The sequence below is a fragment of the Apium graveolens genome, chromosome 3, assembly GCF_009905375.1.
Source record: "Apium graveolens cultivar Ventura chromosome 3, ASM990537v1, whole genome shotgun sequence".
NCBI classification, from domain to species: domain Eukaryota; kingdom Viridiplantae; phylum Streptophyta; class Magnoliopsida; order Apiales; family Apiaceae; genus Apium; species Apium graveolens.
This window is the reverse complement of record NC_133649.1, coordinates 234345948-234364432: the sequence shown is the minus strand read 5'-3', so window position 1 is coordinate 234364432 and position 18485 is coordinate 234345948. Positions and strand designations below refer to the sequence as shown.

General features: G+C 37.7%; 1 protein-coding gene and 1 non-coding gene across 2 annotated transcripts; both read left to right on the top strand.

The window, feature by feature from the left end:
• Positions 1-1068: 1068 nt before the first annotated feature.
• LOC141716272 (small nucleolar RNA R71) lies at positions 1069-1175 on the top strand. Its single transcript, XR_012572987.1, has one exon. It is a non-coding gene; the product is annotated as a small nucleolar RNA R71 (small nucleolar RNA).
• Positions 1176-16953: 15778 nt separating this feature from the next.
• LOC141714895 (uncharacterized) lies at positions 16954-17313 on the top strand. The gene has a single exon (XM_074518391.1). The coding sequence runs from the start codon at positions 16954-16956 to the stop codon at positions 17311-17313; it is 360 nt and encodes a 119-aa protein (XP_074374492.1).
• Positions 17314-18485: the final 1172 nt, after the last annotated feature.

Below are 18485 nucleotides of genomic sequence, written 5' to 3'. Positions count from 1 at the left end.
CACTGCATTCCTCCGTGAGAGCGACAGTCTCTAAATCATCTAGCTTCAGTTTCTGAGAGAGAATACCTTTCATATGAAGTTTTTTGAACACCTCCAGAAACTTCTCAAATTGCTTGTCCAGCTTTTTCTTCTGCAGCTGCTTAGGAAAAGGCGGCGGAGGATAGATCTGTTTCTCCCCTGTATTACCCTCAGGAGGAGTGTGCTCAATAGTAGTCTTCCTTGGTTCCACTTCTACTTCCTGCTGCTCTACTTCTTTCTCAGCCTTAGCTTCTTTAGTCAACACTTGAGTTTGTTCGGGATTCGCAACCTTTCCAAACCTTAAAGTGATTTCCTTTACCTGCTCCTTGGCTTCCCTCTTTCCCGGAACTTCAGTGTCACTAGGTAGTGTACCAGGCTGATGATTAAGCAAGGCATTGGCAATTTTCCCAATTTGATTTTCTAAGGTCTTGATAAAAACAGCTTGACTTTTACACATAAGCTTCAACTCCTCTAATTCAGATTTTTTATTAGCTTGTTGCAGCTGAAGTTGTTGTCTCGGTGCATATTGCGGTTGCTAAAAACCAGGGGGTTGTACTGCTTAGCTGGATACTGCTGATAAGGCTGTTGAACTGCATTCTGAGTGTTGCTCCAACTAAAATTAGGATGATTGCGGTTGTTAGGATGATAAGTGGATGGCACAGGTTGCTGTGAGCGCTAAAAGTTGCTCACGAACTGAGCTAATTCACTAAAAATTATGCACTGATCAGTCTCATGAGCACCAGCACAAAGCTCACAGACACTAGTGATTTGATTAACTCCATAATTAGCCAAAGTGTCCACTTTCATCATAAAAGCCTTAAGTTGGGCAGCTATAGCAGTTCATGCATCCAACTCCAGAATTCCTGCTACCTTTCCCCGAGTCAGTCTCTGGGAAGGATTCTGGTACTCATTAGCAACCATCAGTTCAATGAGTTCATAAGCTTCATCATAGATTTTAGCCCACACGTCTCCTCCTGATGGTGCATCAAGCATGGGTCTAGATGTAGCACCCAATCCATTTAGAAGCAGTTGATAATCATCCAATCAGGCATGCCATGGTGTGGGCACTTCCTTAGCATCTCCTTATATCGATCCCAAGCCTCACACAGAGATTCTCTAGTTTGTTGATCAAACTGAGTAAGAGCATTCCTGATTGCAGCAATCTTCGCCATAGGGAAGAATTTAGTGAGAAACTTTTGAGCAAGATCTTCCCAAGTGGTGATAGACCCTGCTGGTAGACAATGTAACCATCACTTAGCTTTTTCCCTCAAAGAGAACGGGAAGAGTCACAGCTTGACAACATCTTCAGTCATATCATTGAACTTGAAAGTGTCACAGATCTCGATGAAATCCCTGATGTGCATGTTGGGGTCTTCAGTAGGAGAACCCCCAAGCTGAACTGAGTTCTTTATCATCTGAATTGTGCTTGACTTGATCTCAAAAGTGTTAACCCTGATGGCTGGCCCGATGATGCTTGACTGAATGTCATTGATCTCAGGCTGAGAATAGTCCATCAAAGCCGTAGGATTTTCTGCTTGATCACCCATCTCTACTAAAGTTGGTTCCTCGACTTTCTTTTCTTCTTCTACCTTCTTTTCTTCTTCAAAAACTTCCTTACGAAATACCACCACTTCTTCCTCGGCTTTATCCAGTGTTCTCTTATGAGTACGCGAACGCGTATGCATACACCCTCGCTAGAGTACCTGAAATAATGCAAGGAAATGAATAAGTAATGATGTCCGAGTCAATGAACTTTAACGACCACTGATGGAAAGCACACAAACTATAAATTAACACTGCAGTCCCCGGCAGCGGCGCCAAAAACTTGTTAGTCGCTAAACGCGCGTTAATAATACACGCAAGTATACGAGTTCGCAAGTAGTATAGAATCATTTCTAGTTCGTTCCCACAGAGACTGACTTTGGTTAACTAATTAATCTATGCACTTAAGCAACAATGTATGGTTATTATTCAATGCTAAGACGATAAAAAATAGAGGTTGTTTATAACTAAGAATTAAACTACAATTATAACAAAGAGAATAAGATTGACTGAATTAATATATATGACAAACATGGAATCCTAACTTCATTAAATACTTCATTCAATAGCCTAATCTTAACCTTAACATGCAATGGTGATGACACTAATCAGACAACACGAAACTGATAAATGCTAACTTTTGCTGCACGAGTACCATACTACCAGACATCCAAAAAAGAGATAGAAGTTGAATAGACACCAGTTATATTGAGACCCTATATGTCTATAGAATTTGACAACATAACGGTTTAAGCACAAGTTATCTATCTTGATTGCATAGGGCAAGTAAGATGGTTAAAATTACCCACGAATCAGGCATAACAACTACATGAACCTATACTAGCATGGTAAGTTCTATATCCTTAAATTCACTTTCGCCTCACTAAAAATTAACACACTATCTTCTAAGTTCGCGACGCTCATAAGACGAATATGCACAACCAATAATAGGTTATCATACAATCACCACATACTAAGGTATCGAAACAATTTAACTAAAGAAATCCATAAATAAATCCATTAGAACCCCACGATAACGATTAGCCCATAATCGGACTCATCATCAACGTGGGTTCCGATGAAAGCATGGTATAACAAACATAGTCTTTATTACAAATAAATTAAACCAAGTGCGAAACAAGAGTAACGTTCACAAATAAGAAAACTAGTATCCAAGTTACAACTTAGAACAAAGATTCATAAGTAAAAACAAGATCTTCTTCGTCTTCGTTGAATCGTGCTAAAATGGTCTTCTTACGGCTCTCCTTGTTATGTCTCTGCCTTGATATATTATTAAAAATGACCTAAAGTTGCTTATATAGCAGCCCTAATCAGCAGAGAAGTCTTCCAATTCGAATTAGAATAGAATCAGAATTATGCACCCCAACCTGGCGCGGCGGCGAGCTTGATCAGCGCGGGCGCGCTGGCTTTCTGAACTTCGGGCGTGGCCGAGCGCTTGATCAGCGCGGGCGCGCTGGGCTTCTTCCAGAAATTGACTTCTTCATTTTTCTTGCAGACTTGAGCCGGTTTTTCATGAGCTTTTATTCCAACACCACCTTGACACCAAATTAGCACCGAAACAATGCTAATTCACCTGTTTACCTAGATAATGCCTGAAATGTAAAAAACACTCGAAAACACATTAAAACACTTAACAACTTGAGTACAAACTCATCAATTCAAAGCTTATTAGAGCATTATAAAGTGTCATAAATGCCACTCAACATACCCCCATACTTGAATTGATGTTTGTCCTCAAGCATTAACAGACTCAAAAAAATAAGAAATACAAATGCATGAATGCAACTAAATGAATGCAACGATCCCCATAGAATAACTAAACCAATCAACAAGCAACACCTCAGCAAATGCAGTTATTCGCATAAAGATCAATCAAAGCTCATGTTTAGCTGTTTATATTATTACATGTTTAGAAATTTATGTTCTGTTAGCTGTTTACCAACTTGATTTGCATGTTTAGTCTTTGTGTTGTTCTCTTGTTTGAGTTGATTTCTGGTTTTTTGGTCTAAAATTTGAATGTAATTGATGTGTGTTTCGGTAGTAGTAACTTATATATCGTGATTTTAATACATGATTAAGAATTTTTTAACTTGATTTGCATTCTCCTATTTTGTGTAGAATAAGTTAAGGGTCAAAATTTGTTAGGCTCTAATTTTTGTATTTAATGGTGTTGGATGATTAATTACAGTGAAGGAGATCTCTAATCTTGCACGAAAAGTTAAAAGGACAGGTAAATGGTTGCCTATAGGTGAGAGACGTGTCCTGGTCGAATCATTTGTGGACAGGTATTATTCATTCTTCAATTAGTTAAGTACGTTTGAGAATTATTTGTTTAGTTGGTAAAATGTAATTAGGAGAAACGAGTTTTTATCTGTGCAGTAAATTTTGCACGGAAAGTTAAAAGGACAGGGAAACGGTTGCCTATAGGTAAGAGACGTGTCCTGGTCGAATCATTTGTGGACATGTATTATTCATTCTTCAATTAGTTAAGTACGTTTGATAATTATTTGTTTAGTTGGTAAAATGTAATTAGGAGAAACGAGTTTTTATATGTGCAGTAAATTTTGCACAGAAAGTTAAAAGGACAGGGAAACGGTTGCCTATAGGTGAGAGACGTGTCCTGGTCGAATCATTTGTGGACAGGTATTATTCATTCTTCAATTAGTTAAGTACATTTGAGAATTATTTTTTTAGTTGGTAAAATGTAATTAGGAGAAACGAGTTTTTATCTGTACAGTAAATTTTGCACGGAAAGTTAAAAGGACAGGGAAACAGTTGCCTATAGGTGAGAGACGTGTCCTGGTCAAATCATTATGGACAGGTATTATTCATTCTTCAATTAGTTAAGTATATTTGAGAATTATTTGTTTAGTTGGTAAAATGTAATTAGGAGAAATGAGTTTTTATCTGTGCAGTAAATTTTCACCCAAGTTTGGTGTCACTTGTGGTAGCAACTTTAGTGGAAACATTTAGTGGTTATTAAGATTGTTTCGATTATTTTTATTTGTGTTGTTAGAGAAAAACTTCTGAACAATTCTTGGCCGAATGGCCCTACACCCTCACTGAATTGCTCATGGATTTTTGTTAGACCTGTTAAATTATAATATTATAGCCTCCTCTAAAACGAGAGCAATTTTTTATATTTGCAAAGTAGTCCTATGTAGTGTTCTCTATATCTTAGTGGTCTTATGCGGTGAGCAAAGTGTCTATGTAGGTGTCTTATTAGCCAATATTAGATTTCATTAAACTTGAATAGATATATTTACGATAAAAAATATTTTTAATTTCTAAAAGTTTTAATTTAATTTTAAATTATTTAAATTTTACAAAATTTAAATGATTGTTGAGAATTGAACCCATGACCTTTGACTTAATAGTGACATTCTCAACCACAAATGCTAGACGTTCATTTTTATAGAATTAAAATTCATTGTCTACATTCGGTACCCATACATTGAATTCTATTATTATTATTATTATTATTATTATTATTATTATTATTATTATTATTATTATTATTATTATTATTATTATTATTATAATTATTATTATTAGTTTTTTGGTTTCTTCTTGTAATCTACTTGGCAAGGTAGAAAATTATCTAACTATAAATTTCCACGGTTGGTGTCATTTTTTGTTTGCCTAATACCTAGCAAACACAAACTATAAACAGACACAAACACAAACACAGCCATAACAGCCGTATATAAATGGAGAAAAGCACAGGAGAAGCAAAAAACCCAGCGCCCAAGATCACTGAAACCTTGAATCATTCTCCTTTTTCGTAATTAAGGTATATAATCGATTCCTTTTTATTATTTACAGTTTTATTGATATAAATTTATGTTTTTTCTTGGTGTAGATCTCATTTTGTGTATGTAATTCAAATTTTTAGGGTTAATTAATGTATGAATCCATGTAATGAATTAACATATGAATTGTAGTATGATTAAATTCAATTTTTTAGAATTTCTAGGGTTCATAATATGGAATTTATTTAATTTAGGATTAATTTATTTAGATTTTTAGGATATATTAGTGTTAATTTTGAATTATTTGTAGTGTTAAAATTCGAATTTAATTAGTGTTGATATGGGCCTAAAATTATCCTAGGAATATAATTAATACTGAATTAATTAGACCTAATATGGTCCAATAACGAAGCCCAATTAACGAGGCCCGAAGCCATAATTATTTATTAAATTCATAATTAATAGATAGGGAGAATTAACAGCTCATTAAATGAGTCCAATCAGTGATATAAATCTATAAAAGATAGCCTTGAAGGGACCTACACCCACAAGGAGTCCGATTCCTTGATTCTATGACTTCAAAGTCTATCCAAAGTCTGAGACTTGTTCAACAAGTCTCCTAACCCTAGTCCAATTCAAGGACTCCCAACATGTATATAAGGGGACTCACCCCTCCTATCAGAACTACATTTTTTGGCTTGATTCTCTAATTCACAGAGATACGTAGGCATCTCATAAAGGCAGAGTTAAGCTACGAAACACGAGAGCAACCATTAAAGGCCTTGAGCTCCCAAACCTTAGTAATAAATACAATAATTGATATACCCTAGTTTTCAATCCATAACATTTGGCTCCGTCTGTGGGAAAGCATAACAATAACTATGACGAGAACACGGAGTGGAAACAGCGCCCCTGAAGGAACACCAGATGGGACAACTCAAACGATTTCATCGATGGTGGAAATACCCCCACACTCATCCTACGCCTCCACCCAAGGAAGAACTCCGATAGGGGCATCTGAGCCTCAGCCACAAGGGACGAATCCCCCGGCTCCTCAAGGGATGAATCATCAACTTCAGCAGATACAAGCAACTGTGAACTCTCAACCCGCAAGGTATGAATATTCAACTATTGTTACCACTAATCCCCCTATGGGATGCCCCTGTACCCCGAGGTTGGAGGAAGTGGACATGCTGGACGAAGTGAAGCTCTGTACCTTACACTGAAAGAGACTCCGAGTCTTCGGATGACGATGTGGCTCCAAGGAGGAAGCGTGCTGGTAAAGAACCTATGGTTGATGCTAATCGACGCCCCAAAACCATACAAGGGACAAATACCAAGGAAGTACAGGAGAGGATCAGGGCACATGAAGCTGAGATCCGAAGGCTAAAGCGCAATCTGGAGACGCACCTAAGACCCCCACTACCCCCGAGGAGGAGAAATCCTCCAGTCATAGACCTGGATGTTCCAATACCAAGAAGGGTTGTTTCCCCAAGGGCTGATCCAAGTGATCTTCTACCCCTTGGAGATCCTGATGATCCCACTCCACCATTCACTGAAGAGATAATGAATGCCCATATCTCAAGAAAGTTCTAGATTCCCACCATCAAAGCTTATGATGGCACTGGAGATCCTGCTAATCATGTCAGGACATTCTCTAATGCATTGTTGTTGCAGCCCGTGAACGATGCTAATAAGTGTCGGGCCTTTCTACAAACCCTATCGGGAATGTCTCAAAGATGGTATAACTATTTGCCCCCGAATTCTATTGGGTCCTTCAGAGAACTAAGTCGAGCTTTTATTAAGAAATTTATCAGTGGGAAAGTGCATGAGAAAAGTTCAATATCCCTCATGAGCATTGTGCAGGGAGCGAAGGAGTCCTTGAGAGACTATCTGAATCATTTCATCAAAGAAGCTTTAAAAGTCCCAAACCTTGATGACAAGGTAGCTATGATAGCACTGTAACAGGGAACTAGGGACGAGTTCTTCAAGATGTCATTGGCCAAATGCCCACCTGAAAGTATGTTACAGCTCCAAGATAGAGCCGAGAAATACATCAAAGTGGAAGAAAGCATGAGGAAGACAGTAGTGAATAACGAGCCCGCTGGTGGCAAGAAGTGAAAGATTGATCTGGAATATATTGCTAAGGACAAGTATCTTAGAACTGAGCAAAACACTGATTTGACCCCGAAGAAGGGAGGACCTGGGCAAAAGTTCACTGAATATGCTAAGTTGAATGCTCCTAAGAGCCAGATCTTGATGGAAATTGAGAAAGATAGAGATATTCGTTTGCCTAAACCCCTGAAGGCTGATCCTACCAAGCTAGATAAGAGCAAATATTGCATATTTCACAAGGATGCTGGTCATGACACTGATGAGTGTAGACAATTGAAAGATGAAATAGAGTTCCTCATTCAAAAAGGAAGGTTGAGCAAGTATACTGGAGATGGAGGAGATAGGAATAACAATGGGAGAAAGAATTTTGATGATCGTAGGAGGGACCAAGACAATCAAGGGCGAAATCCCCATCCTAGGGGACCGGTGATAAATGCAATCTTTGGAGGACCACGACCCTGAGGGCCTATGATAAATACTATCTTTGGAGGGCCAATTGTTGTTGGTTCATCCAAAAACTCAAGGAAAGCATATACTAGAGAAGTTATGCATATTGTTGGGGAAGCCCCGAAGAGGGCCATGATAGGAGTGACAATGGCATTTGGTGATTTTGACTTGGAGTGTGTGATATTTCCTCATGATGACTTGCTGGTCATTACACCGATAATAGGGAAAAGCCCGGTGAAGAGGGTTCTTGTAGATAATGGTGCCTCGGTGGACATCCTGCTCCGTGATACCTTTTTAAGGATGGGTTACAATGATTCTCAATTAAACCCGACCGATATGCCAATATATGAATTCGCAGGAGTGGAGTGCCCCGTGGAAGGGATAATTAAGTTGCCAACGACCATAGGTCAGGAACCAAGACAAGCAACACAAATGTTGGACTTTGTGGTGGTGAAAGCTAGTTCAACTTACAACGCAATCATGGGAAGAACAGGAATACATGCCTTCATGGCAGTCCCTTCCTCCTACCATTCAGTGATGAAGTTTCCCACCCAGAATGGGATTAGAGAAGAGAGAGGAGATCAAAAGATGGAAAGGAGTTGTTATGTGGCCTCTCTAAGGGCAGATGGAGTTGGGGGCAGGTTCTGCATATTGAAGACCTGGATATCCGTGAGAATGATGAGAAAAGAGGGAAGCCAGCAGAAGAACTGATTCCTTTAGCTCTCGGGGATCCTGATAAAGTGACTTTCATTGGAGCAACACTTGTAAGTCATATGTCATAGCCTATTTGTATATTCGAGGATTCAACTCAACTCAAATAAGAATGTAATAAGTAAATAGTGGAACTACCATCAGAGAGATCTCGCAAAGTAATATCTGTCAAAGGATTCAGAGACAAGGTTCATCTACAGACTTGAGGAATTAATTCACTGGAAGAAGTTCAAGAAATTGATCATGCCTCAGTGATATAAGTCAAGATCGTGGATTTAATCAAGTGACAGAGATCTCGTCAGGGTATCAATAAATTACAAGGATTTAATCTGAAGAAAATCAAAGTGTTAAAGTCAAGACATGAAGAAACGTCACGGAAGTTAGTCACTCATGAACCAGACAGTACATCGAGTGTCAACGTTGAAGTGATGGAATTGATTCATAATTTTCAGTGATTTTCAGAAGATTTGCAGAAGAATGGTTGCTGCTCAAGACTAGAATTAATTCTCTATTAATTAATTAAGTCATCTAATTTAATTAAGAAAATAAATTATATCTGCGAAGAATAATTTATTTATTAATTGAATTAATTGATTAATTAATTCTGAATTAATTCTAGGAATTTTAGGAATTTTCAGAAGCTTAATTGGATTAAATTCAAGCATTAAATCAGCAAGACAATTGAAAATGAACTAGCATGACAATCTGGATTGTCATACCGATTGTCATGCTAGGCCATTTTCCATTGTCATACCGAAAGTTACTCTAGGAGGATGATTGTCTTGCTAGTTCATTCTGATTGTCATGCTAGTTCATTCAGATTGTCTTGCTAGTTCATTCAATTGTCTCACCGAAAGTCTTGCCAGCTATAGGATTGTCATGCCAAGTCAATTCTATTCGTTTGTTGATTTAAAAAGAAGCAGAGAAGCAGCAACTTATTATTAAGAACACAGAAGTTAAGAAACAAGGCAGAAAAGAAAATCAAGAAGAAATATTTCATCTTTTCATCTGCATACTTCAAGATTAAATTTCTAGATTGTAAAGTTAAATCCAATCCACTAGAAATCTTTATCTTGCTCTTGTGTATCAATCTAGCGGATTAAAATCCCTAGAACTTAATCTCAAATCGCGTTTAGCATTTGATTCTAATTATTGCAAAAATAGAAAAAGTTCATGTCGAATTTATTCTAGATTTGTGATAATTGATTTGAGATTAATACCTTGTAATCGATACAGTTGTTGTAACACCTTTCAAGTTTAATAATATTTTTATTTAACTTGAATTTTGTTTCACATTTTTTTATTCCGCATTTAATTCGATTATTCGGTACTGTTTGTATTCAACCCCCCCTTCTACAAACACATTGGGACCCAACAATTGGTATCAGAGCCTTCTGATTAACGAACAAATCAAGATCCTAGACTTTTGTGATTTTTCAACTCCTTGAATTTTTATTTATTCAAAAATTCATAATGACTTCACATAAAGTTGGAACCGTTAAAATTCCACAATTTGATAAAGAGAATTATATCATGTGGAAGAAGAAGATGCTATTATTTTTACAAGTTGCAAATCCCAAATATTCAAACTTGTTAAAGAAGGGTATAAAAACTCCGATGGTTATTGAACCGAAGGTAATAATAGATGGTGTGGTGACTACTGAAGCTAGAACCTATCCAAAAGAGCCTGAAGATTTTACTCCTGCTGAGAAGGAAGAAGCCTCCTTGGATGCCAGCCTTCAATTAATATTAATTGATTCCCTTGATCCCTTGATGAACAGACATGTGATGAACTGTAAAAATTCCAAACACATGTGGGAAACTATTGAGGTGATTAATGAAGGCACAGAGGAAGTTAGGGAGAACAAGTTGGAAATCCTAACCTCTGAATATGAACATTTCAAATCAAATCCAGGAGAAGGAATTACTGAAGTGTTTGAGAGGTACAATGCGTTGATCAACAACCTGAACATCAATGGAAAGTATTATTCAATCAGGGAGGTCAACAAAAAGTTCCTTTTAACACTGCCAGCTCATCTTGAACATAGAATCACTGCCATTAGAGAAGCTAGAGATCTGAGTGAGATTTCTTTGGACAGGCTCTATGGAGTGTTAAAAACCTATGAGTTGGAGCAGATTCAACAGAAGGAAGTCTACGGGAAGGATAGAATGGTCAGCACATCTACTGCACTTGTAGCTGAAGGTCAACAACAACAACAATCTCAACAGTTAGAAAGAATGGTACAGTTTTCCAAGGGTGAGGAAAATGAGTTAGTAGCAGAATATGATCCTCCTACTACAAATCAATCAAGTGATGATTTTTATTCCTTGGAAGAGCTGGAGCAATTGGAAGATGAATCAATGGCCCAAATTGTCAAGAGATTCTCCCATGTCAGATTCAGGAGGAATCCCAAGCTTAAGTACAAGTCCAACTACAACAAATTCCAGAAAGGTGGATCTTCATCCTCTAACACCAGCAGTGGTGGGTACAAAACAGGGATGGTTGATCGAAGCACCGTTAGATGCTATAACTGCAATGAGTTGGGACACTTTGCCACAGAATGTAGGAAGCCAAAGCAAGTAAGAAAGAACTCTGAAAGGGCTTATCTGGCAAAGGGAAGAAGCTGGGATGATACTGACAGTGAAGATGAAGATGAAGGAAATCTTGCTCTTATGGCTATTGATGGAAAAGCTTCATCGTCAAGAATAGAGGTAAAACTTTCTGATGCTGAAATGGTTTATCATCTAAGAGGTAACTTAGATTGTGCACGTCGTGATAATGAACTGTTAAGTTTACAGATCACAGACCTTGAGAAAGAGGTCAATGAATTAAGACTTGTGCACATTAATCAAGACAAATTAAAAGAACAGGTATCTTTTCTAGAGAATAGAGTTGACTGTTATAGAAAACTCGAAACTATTCTCAAAGACAAGATCACCGGTCTTGAGACTAAGGTTAGAGCCTACTTCAATTCTTGTTCGAAGGCTAAAGAGTTCTACAGTAAGCAAGCTGTTAATCAAACATCTGGAATAGGTTATGATTACAATGCTGCTATTGGAGAATTAGGCATAAACTCCCCTCCTCATGTCTGTGCTAAAGGGAGGGAAGTACCACATGTGCTTAAGGGTGTTGATGAACCCCTCTATAAAGCATCAATTGCTAAACCATTTGATGCGACCTCTTCTGTTATTCATGAAGAAATACGTGCTGAAGATCATGCTAATGAGAAGATTGTTTCCAAGTCAAGTGAGTCGAAAGTTCCAGTCAAAGTTGTGAAAGCAACTGAGACTAACTCAGACACATATGAGTTGGATAACAATAATGCCATGTCTACCATGCATAAATTGCCTGCTGTTAATCACTCTCATAAAGCATGTGGTGTTTCTAATTGTATGTCTTGTGCTTTTAATATGATGTATGCTTATTTTAATGGTAAGCATGTGTCTAATGATAAGACTACTCCTCGTCAGCATGTGAATAACATGAAGCATGATAGGTCTAAGACTGCTAGTCCTTCTAAGGCTAGAAAGGAGACATTTGTGCCTAAGCTTAAACAGAAATTTGTTAACGCTGTTTACAAGGTCAAATGTTCAGTCATTGAGAAAGTTGAGGCAATTAAAATTAAAAATGTTGTTTTGCCTGACAAAGGACAGTTCTACAAGTATGCCGGGCCCAACCAAGTATGGGTTCCGAAGAAGGTCTAATCCATTTGTAGTGCAGGGCATTAAACAAGTGTAACCGGTAGTATGGATTCTTGACAGTGGATCATCAAGACATATGACCGGAGATAGAGCCCTGCTATCAAATGTGGATTGAGAAAGCTAGCCCCCTGATTACCTTTGGAGATAACAGCAAAGGTTTATCTGAGGGATATGGCTGTTTGCAAGCTGGGAATGTTATCATTGTAATTTTGTATATTGTGCTAGGCTATTATCAGGAAGCAGTATCCAACATATAGCACCAGTGACGAGACTTGAGAATATTACGACATATCAAGCACCTGCTGCACATTACACTTGGAATTGTACTCTAGTAAGATGTGTACAAGTGTACTCCTGGTTGGTGAGTCAAAAGAGGAAGTCAGTGCACCACAGTTCATGAACTTTGCTGTTGCAGATCTATTGGACTATGCAATCTCTTCTTCACAATCTCACTTCAGGTTGGTATGAACTAGTATACTGCTCAAGCAATCGTCAAGGACATGGTATGGCACTCTAACTGCAGTTACAATTTTATATGAACTAGTAGAGTCGTCATATTTATAACTCTCTTATCACTAAGCACAATTATATTGTTTTAGGTGTGCAGTGGTATATTGATTATGCAACATAACAATTAGTATCTAAAGTACTTGACAAGTATCGGTCAATGATATGTTGTTAACATTATGTTGCAGATATTTGTAAGCTTTTGACATGAATGAGAATTACTTAGACTTTACCCTAAGTGATCAATGTTTTATCAAAAACTCATTCATTTTGAAAAACAAAAATTAAACTTCTTTCTACATTAGTGATTTCTTATTTCATGTAAAATCTTTTGAAATCACTATTGTAAATCATTTTCTCTCTATTACCATATGTTCTATGATACAGGTTCAGTCTCCAATGACTTTCTTTCATTGACAGTCATGAGGTTGAAAACCCACAACGTCTATCCCAGACTGTAAAGACAAACACAAAAACAGAACCAACCAACACTCTTTTACCACTAAAAGTAATATGAATGAGCGTGAGGGAGATAGTGCCTAGTGCACCACATAAGGAAGGTTCTGTAGTCAACCCAGTAAGCTCTGTCTCCTACATAGATGAGTAGTATTTAAATCGAGACAACTGCTAGCCCCCATACATCTTCTCAAAAAGATGTAATGGCTGAAAAGGCACAAAAACAGTTACTAAATTCATTCTCTCAACAGGGTGAGTCTATTGAATTTTGCCTGTCGGCCAAGGTATCCGATGTAGTGTCACCACTTCAAAAATAATCAATTCTTGATGCACAAGGAGAGGTTACACACACAAAGGATGAGTTGACAGAAACAAGAGTTTCGACCATTTTAAGGTTAGATTCGATTGTTCAAGGTTCGTTAGTGGACCAATTGCCTTTACAGGTGTTAGGAGAGGATACTGATCCAAAAGCCATATGTCAGTGGTCAGTATCTACCTCCCCAGGCTTAAATCCCCTGGATGCATCTGCGGATAGTGGATCTGACATAGGTGCAGATCGGCAACTTGTTGACAATGATTCAGATATTACCTGATAAGTCACAAGGAAGTGTCTTCACAGGCATTAGAAGGGAACTTTGATCTTTATGCTAAAATCGTTGGATCATTGTTTACCTTCCCAGAATTCAAATCTGGAACCCTAAAAGGGAAACTAGCAACTTGTAGATTATGACTCAGATTTATCTGACGAGTTTAACAAGGATGGGGATTTGTGAACTCCCATTGCACCACCTGTGACCTCCTTTAAGGATGGCTAAGGTGATTTTCCTTGCAGGTACAGCTGGATTATGGAGCTATGAGAGAAGAGTGATACACTTGTGAGAAAGAGTGTAAACACGAGTGGAGAGAAGAGTGAAACACATGTGAGGTACACTAAACAGAATCACACACTCACAGTGAGGAAGAAAGAGAAACTACTTGTTATTTCTTTTCCAACCAAGTGAAATATGAGAACTCCTTCAGACGACGGCATACATTCCTTCTTTAAGAGGGAGATAAAAGCTTAAGTAATAGTTTGGAGGATTCCTCAACTAAGGGGGAGAAATAGCAGGGAGGAAGAAAAAGATCATATGTACACTACTCCACACCATTGTTGTTTCTAACTACGAATCCTATTGTACGGGAGAGGTGGTAAACACAAGGTGATTTCCTAGTAAGGGAAGAAGCAGTTAGGGGAGTACCATTGGTTTTTATCTGCGGATCCTATTGTACGGGAGAGGTGGTAAAACGAAGGTGATCTTCTTTAATCAGTTGATTCTCATAGGGGGAGAAGCAAGAGATATGGGCTTCTCAACAGGAAATGTGGTTGTACAAATGAAGATGGAACTACTTGAAGATATGTTCAGTCTAGAGGAACATCTACTTGGAATCTGGAAAATGTTAAATCTCATCCAGAACTTTTCTGCTATTTACTTTGCATGTATGTTTATATCTTTTTCTTATTTGTTAGTTGAGTTATCCTCTAGGTATTTGTGTGTTATTGTCTAACAAACAAATAGGGGGAGATTGTAAGTCATATGTCATAGCCTATTTGTATATTCGAGGATTCAACTCAACTCAAATAAGAATGTAATAAGTAAATAGTGGAACTACCATCAGAGAGATCTCGCAAAGTAATATCTGTCAAAGGATTCAGAGACAAGGTTCATCTACAGACTTGAGGAATTAATTCACTGGAAGAAGTTCAAGAAATTGATCATGCCTCAGTGATATAAGTCAAGATCGTGGATTTAATCAAGTGACAGAGATCTCGTCAGGGTATCAATAAATTACAAGGATTTAATCTGAAGAAAATCAAAGTGTCAAAGTCAAGACATGAAGAAACGTCACGGAAGTTAGTCACTCATGAACCAGACAGTACATCGAGTGTCAACGTTGAAGTGATGGAATTGATTCATAATTTTCAGTGATTTTCAGAAGATTTGCAGAAGAATGGTTGCTGCTCAAGACTAGAATTAATTCTCTATTAATTAATTAAGTCATCTAATTTAATTAAGAAAATAAATTATATCTGCGAAGAATAATTTATTTATTAATTGAATTAATTGATTAATTAATTCTGAATTAATTCTAGGAATTTTAGGAATTTTCAGAAGCTTAATTGGATTAAATTCAAGCATTAAATCAGCAAGACAATTGAAAATGAACTAGCATGACAATCAGGATTGTCATACCGATTGTCATGCTAGGCCATTTTCCATTATCATACCGAAAGTTACTCTAGGAGGATGATTGTCTTGCTAGTTCATTCTGATTGTCATGCTAGTTCATTCAGATTGTCTTGCTAGTTCATTCAATTGTCTCACCGAAAGTCTTGCCAGCTATAGGATTGTCATGCCAAGTCAATTCTATTCGTTTGTTGATTTAAAAAGAAGCAGAGAAGCAGCAACTTATTATTAAGAACACAGAAGTCAAGAAACAAGGCAGAAAAGAAAATCAAGAAGAAATATTTCATCTTTTCATCTGCATACTTCAAGATTAAATTTCTAGATTGTAAAGTTAAATCCAATCCACTAGAAATCTTTATCTTGCTCTTGTGTATCAATCTAGCGGATTAAAATCCCTAGAACTTAATCTCAAATTGCGTTTAGCATTTGATTCTAATTATTGCAAAAATAGAAAAAGTTCATGTCGAATTTATTCTAGATTTGTGATAATTGATTTGAGATTAATACCTTGTAATCGATACAGTTGTTGTAACACCTTTCAAGTTTAATAATATTTTTATTTAACTTGAATTTTGTTTCACATTTTTTTATTCCGCATTTAATTCGATTATTCGGTACTGTTTGTATTCAACCCCCCCCCCTTCTACAAACACATTGGGACCCAACAACACTAGAGGAGCCCCTTGGAGGGAAGTTAGTGAAATTTTTACAAGAAAATAGTGATGTGTTTGTATGGCCGGTAACTGATATGCCAGGCATAGACCCGGAACTTATCACTCACAAGCTGAATGTGGATCCAAAGCGAAAGACTGTAAAGCAAAAGAAAAGAAACTTTGCTCCATAGAGGCAAGAAGCTATTAAACAAAAAGTAGAGAAGCTCTTAGAGGTTGGTTTCATTGAGGAGATACAGTTTCCGGAATGGTTAGCAAACCCTGTGATGGTAAAAAAGGCTAATGGAAAATGGAGGATGTGTGTGGATTTCACCGATCTGAATGACGCATGCCCTAAGGACTATTTCCCATTGCTAAGGATAGATACATTGATAGATGCTACTAGTGGTCATGAGATGCTAAGCTTCATGGATGGATTCAGTGGGTACAATCAGATCAAGATCCACAAGGATGACATCCCAAAGGTATCATTCATTACTGACTTTGATGTTTTTTGTTATCTTGTTATGGCGTTTGGTCTCAAGATCAAAGGTTGGTGAATAAGATTTCAAGGGCCTTATATGTAAAACTATGGAAGTTTATGTTGATGATATGTTAGTCAAGAGTCTAGTGAAGACTGACCAGATAACCCATTTGAGGGAAGATTTTGAGGTCCTGAAATATCACAAAATGATGCTAAATCCTGCAAAGTGTGCTTTCAGAGTGGGTTCTGGAAAGTTCTTGTGACTGATGGTCTCCAAGAGAGGAATCGAGGCCAATCCTGATTAAATAAAGGAAATTTTGGACATGGAGCTCCAAAAGACTATCAAAGATGTTCAAAAGCTCACTGGAAGGGTTGCTGTGTTGGGGCGGTTTATCTCCAAATCTGGGGACAAGTGTTTGTCATTCTTCAAATTTTTGAAGAAGGTAAAGGATTTTGTATGGACTGAGGAAAACCAGAAGTCATTCGAAGAGTTAAAAAAGTATATGGCTCAAGCCCCATTATTGGCCAAACCAGCTCTGAATGAGGTTCTGTATCTATATTTGGCTGTCTCAGAGAATGCCTTGAGCGTTGTATTGTTTAAGAAGGAACTTAAAGTCCAGAAACCCATATATTACATCAGTAAAATCTTGCACGAAGCTGAGTTAAATTATTCAATTATTTAGAAGTTTGCTTTACCCTTGGTGATGGCCTCAAGGAAGTAGCGCCCTTACTTCCAGGCCCATAAAATTGAAGTGCTAACAAATCAGCCTTTGAGAAATATTATTCATTGTCCCAAAGCTAGCAGAAGGCTGATTAAGTGGGCAATAGAATTGGGAGAATTTGATATCAAATTACAAGCCACAAACAGAAATAAAAGCCTAAGCATTGGCTAACTTCGTGGTGGAATGTACCATACCCAACCAAGAAGTCGGGGGGCAGGAGGATACTATACTTCAAGACACAGAAGGTGATAAAGGAGACAAAAAAAGGATGTTAATGAGAATGAATATTGGGTTCTCTATTATGATGGAGCATCAAAAACAAGTTCAAGAGGAGTAGGGCTAGTTTTACAAAGCCCATATGGGTTCTTGATTGAATATGCTATGAAGCTAGACTTCTCAACTGCAAACAATGAAGCAGAATATGAAGCTCTGATAGCTAGCCTCGGCCTGGTAGGGACATTGAGAGTCAAGAACTTAAAAGTCTGCGGAGACTCGAAGTTGGTCATATCCCAGGTCAAGGGAGAGTTTGAGGCAAGGGATGATACAATGGCTAAGTATGTCCGCCTAGTAAGAGCTATAATGACTCAATTCGATGAATGCCATGTTGAGCACATCCCAAGGGAGGAAAATGCTAAGGCATATGCGTTGTCTAAGTTTGCTTCATCGGAGATAGAGAAGAGCTCAGGAAGTGTGTACTTTCGCGTTTTAAAGACACTGAGCATTGATGTTAAACTTGTAGCTCCCATAGGGATGGGGCATCATGGATAGATCCCATTAAGGCCTATATTCAAACTAGTTGGATTCCTTTTCAGCTCTTGAAAAGTCTCATCATATTTCTCTGTCTATACAAACTTTTCTATCTTCAGGTAAGTCTAGTCAGTGGACCGGCTATCTTAGCAAAGTCTTGCACGAATCTTCGGTGATATCCTGCTAAACCCACAAAACTCCTAACCTCTGTTGGGGTAGTTGGTCTTTCCCAATTGGATACCGCCTCTATTTTTGCAGGGTCAACTAAAACTCATTTGCTACTCACCACATGTCCTAAAAACTGAACTTCTCTCAACAAAACTCGCACTTCGAGAATTTGGCATATAATTTCTCATTCCTCAAGATTTCTAAGACTATCCTCAAAT

Bases quoted from the DNA above. Each gene is read 5' to 3' on its own strand.
- LOC141714895 (XM_074518391.1), top strand. From the start codon at position 16,954: ATGGAGCTCCAAAAGACTATCAAAGATGTTCAAAAGCTCACTGGAAGG.